This window comes from Chelonoidis abingdonii, chromosome 11 (genome assembly GCF_003597395.2).
Source record: "Chelonoidis abingdonii isolate Lonesome George chromosome 11, CheloAbing_2.0, whole genome shotgun sequence".
NCBI lineage: Eukaryota > Metazoa > Chordata > Testudines > Testudinidae > Chelonoidis > Chelonoidis abingdonii.
The window spans coordinates 21,337,352-21,339,693 of NC_133779.1; the positions used below are offsets into that span (position 1 = coordinate 21,337,352).

Consider the following 2,342-nt stretch of genomic DNA (forward strand, 5'->3'; position numbering starts at 1 on the left):
TGGTGGGTCAGAGCAGGGAGGCTGGGAGCCAGGACGCCTGGGTTCTCTCCCCAGCTCTGGGAGGGGAGTGGGGGCTGGTGGGTCAGAGCAGGGAGGCTGGGAGCCAGGACTCCTGGGTTCTCTCCCTGCTAGTGACTTGAGGCCAGTTAATTTGCTTGTGTTTCTTTCTTTACCACAGAGAGGAGGGTGCCCCCCCATCACAGCCCATCCCCCCGCAAAGTCCCCAAGCCTCCCCCACCAGTACCTGGAGTACATCGGTGGCTGGCAGGTACCCCTCGTTCTCCGCGTTCTCCCCATAAGCCAGCAGCTCCCGCTCGGGGGGCCCCTCGTAGTCCATGAAGAAGCGGGGGGAGCAGCGCAGGCCGGGCGGGCTGGGGGGGTCCTGCAGGTACCAGCCCTCGGGGGACGGGCCGAAGTCCATGGCGGCCTCGGGCTCAGGGCTGCCGGCGGGCGAGTCGCGCAGGGCCGATGCGCTGGAGTAGGCCGAGGTGACGGAGCCAGAGCCGGAGCCGTCCGAGAGCTCTGAGGGCGAGGAGACGCTGCTCACCGTGCTGAGCCCTGGGGCGAAGGACAGGGGGGTGTCAGCAAGCGGGGGGAGGACAGCCCCCTAACTCCCCCCGGCCCCAACGCCCTGGGGGGCTGCGCGGTACCTGTGTCGGGGCTGGCGGAGGGCGGGGAGGGGATGCGCAGACCCTCGGCCGGGCGGGGCGGCTCCCAGCCCTTGTCCGCGGCGCCCTCGGGGCTCGGCTCCTGGCGCTGCAGCTCCTCCAGGCGGGCGGCAAGGGCCACGTGGCCCCGGGAGCAGGCCACAGCCAGGGGCAGCCGGCCCAGCGAGTCCGGGATGGAGAGGGCCCGGCCGTTCCAGCGGTACAGCAGCAGGGCCGCGTCCAGGTGGCCCAGGGCGCAGGCCCACATCTGTGGGGGGGAGAGAGCAGAGCGCTAGGAGGGGCTGGGGGGGCAGGGAGCAGGGGGGGCACTCAGCAGGGTGCGCTCTCCCCTTGCAGGCAGGGCTGGCCCCAGGGCAGCATTAAGGTTGTGCTGTGGGGCAGAGGGATCGGCAGGGTCACCCACACATCCCTCCCCTTGAGGCCTGTCCCCTCAAATCCTCCCAGCTTGGGGGGACCCCTCACCAGGGGGGTGCAGGAAAAGTGGTCGACGTTCAGGGGGTCCACTTCCTGCTCCAGATCGAGACTCTCGGCACTGAGGTTCCTGCAGAGAAATCCCAAGCGTAAGGGGCGGAGAACAGGTCGGGGCTCCCCCCACCCGGCCATGCGCTGGCCTGGGGAACTCACCGCCACTTGATGAGCGTCTCGATGAGCCGGGCATAGCCCTGGGCAGCTGCCAGGTGAAGCAGGGTCATGCCCCGGAAGCTGATGTCATGGACTAGGGTGTCAGAGTGGAGCCAGGAGGAGCGAGACATCATCTTCTCGCACAGGGCCACGATCCGCTCCTCGAAGGAGTCCGAGGCGGCCTGTGGGGAGAGCGCAGGGTCCCTGGAACCGGCCACCCCACCCCACAGGGGGGCGCATCTCAGCGCCGGGTGAGGGGTCCCCGGGTAACCGGCCGCCCCGCCCCAAGGGTGGCCGCATCTCAGCACTGGACGAGGGGTCCCTGGGCAAACGGCCGCCCCACCCCAGAGGTGGCTGCACCTCAGCCCCAGGCAAAAGGTCTCTATGGCCATCTGCCCCCCGCAAGCCACTTGTGGCCCCCCCCATCTCAATTTTCCCCTCGCTCAGGCTGGAAAGAATGCCTGGCCTGCCCTGGCCCAGCAGGCTGGAAAATGCCTCTGTAATCCCCCCGCCTCGCCCCAGAGCGAGCCCAGCCCCGCGACACCCGAGCTGCGCTGCCGCCACCCGGCTAAAATTAACCCCCCTCGGGACGGGGCCCCCAAAATAGCAACACAGATAAGAGCTTAAGGGGGGAGTGACGTCAAGCTGGGCAGAGCAGGGGGGGCCAAAGGCTGATGGTGGAGGCCGAGCAGGAACCTGGGGACATGTGTGGGTGAATGTAGGGAGGGTGCAGGGGAACCTGGCTCCCAGCCCCCCTGCTCTGACCCACCAGCCCCCACTCCCCTCCCAGACCTGGGGAGAGAACCCAGGAGTCAGTCCTGGCTCCAGCCCCCCTCGTCTGACCATCCAGCCCCCACTTACCCCTCACCACAGCCGGAGAGAACCCAAGGAGTCCTGCTCCCAGCCCGCCTGCTCTAACCATCCAGCCCGCCACTGCCCTCCCAGAGCCGGGAGAGAACCCAGAGAGTCCGGCTGCAGTCCTGGCACTCAGGGGGGGTTTGCAACAGTAAACTGACGCCGAGCTATTCTAAACCCCACCGCACCCCAGACACC

The 2,342-nt window shown here is 68.4% G+C and overlaps 1 protein-coding gene across 1 annotated transcript in view; it reads right to left on the reverse strand.

The window, feature by feature from the left end:
- Positions 1-1,479, reverse strand: part of CAMTA2 (calmodulin binding transcription activator 2) — a 34,501-nt gene extending 33,022 nt beyond the window's left edge. The window contains exons 1-4 of the mRNA XM_075071327.1: positions 1,293-1,479; positions 1,131-1,209; positions 651-915; positions 245-558 (exon numbers count right to left, since the gene is read on the reverse strand). Coding sequence (XP_074927428.1) covers positions 245-558; positions 651-915; positions 1,131-1,209; positions 1,293-1,423 — 789 coding nt within the window. The 5' untranslated portion in view covers positions 1,424-1,479. The remainder of the gene's footprint in view (positions 1-244; positions 559-650; positions 916-1,130; positions 1,210-1,292) is intronic.
- Positions 1,480-2,342: the final 863 nt, after the last annotated feature.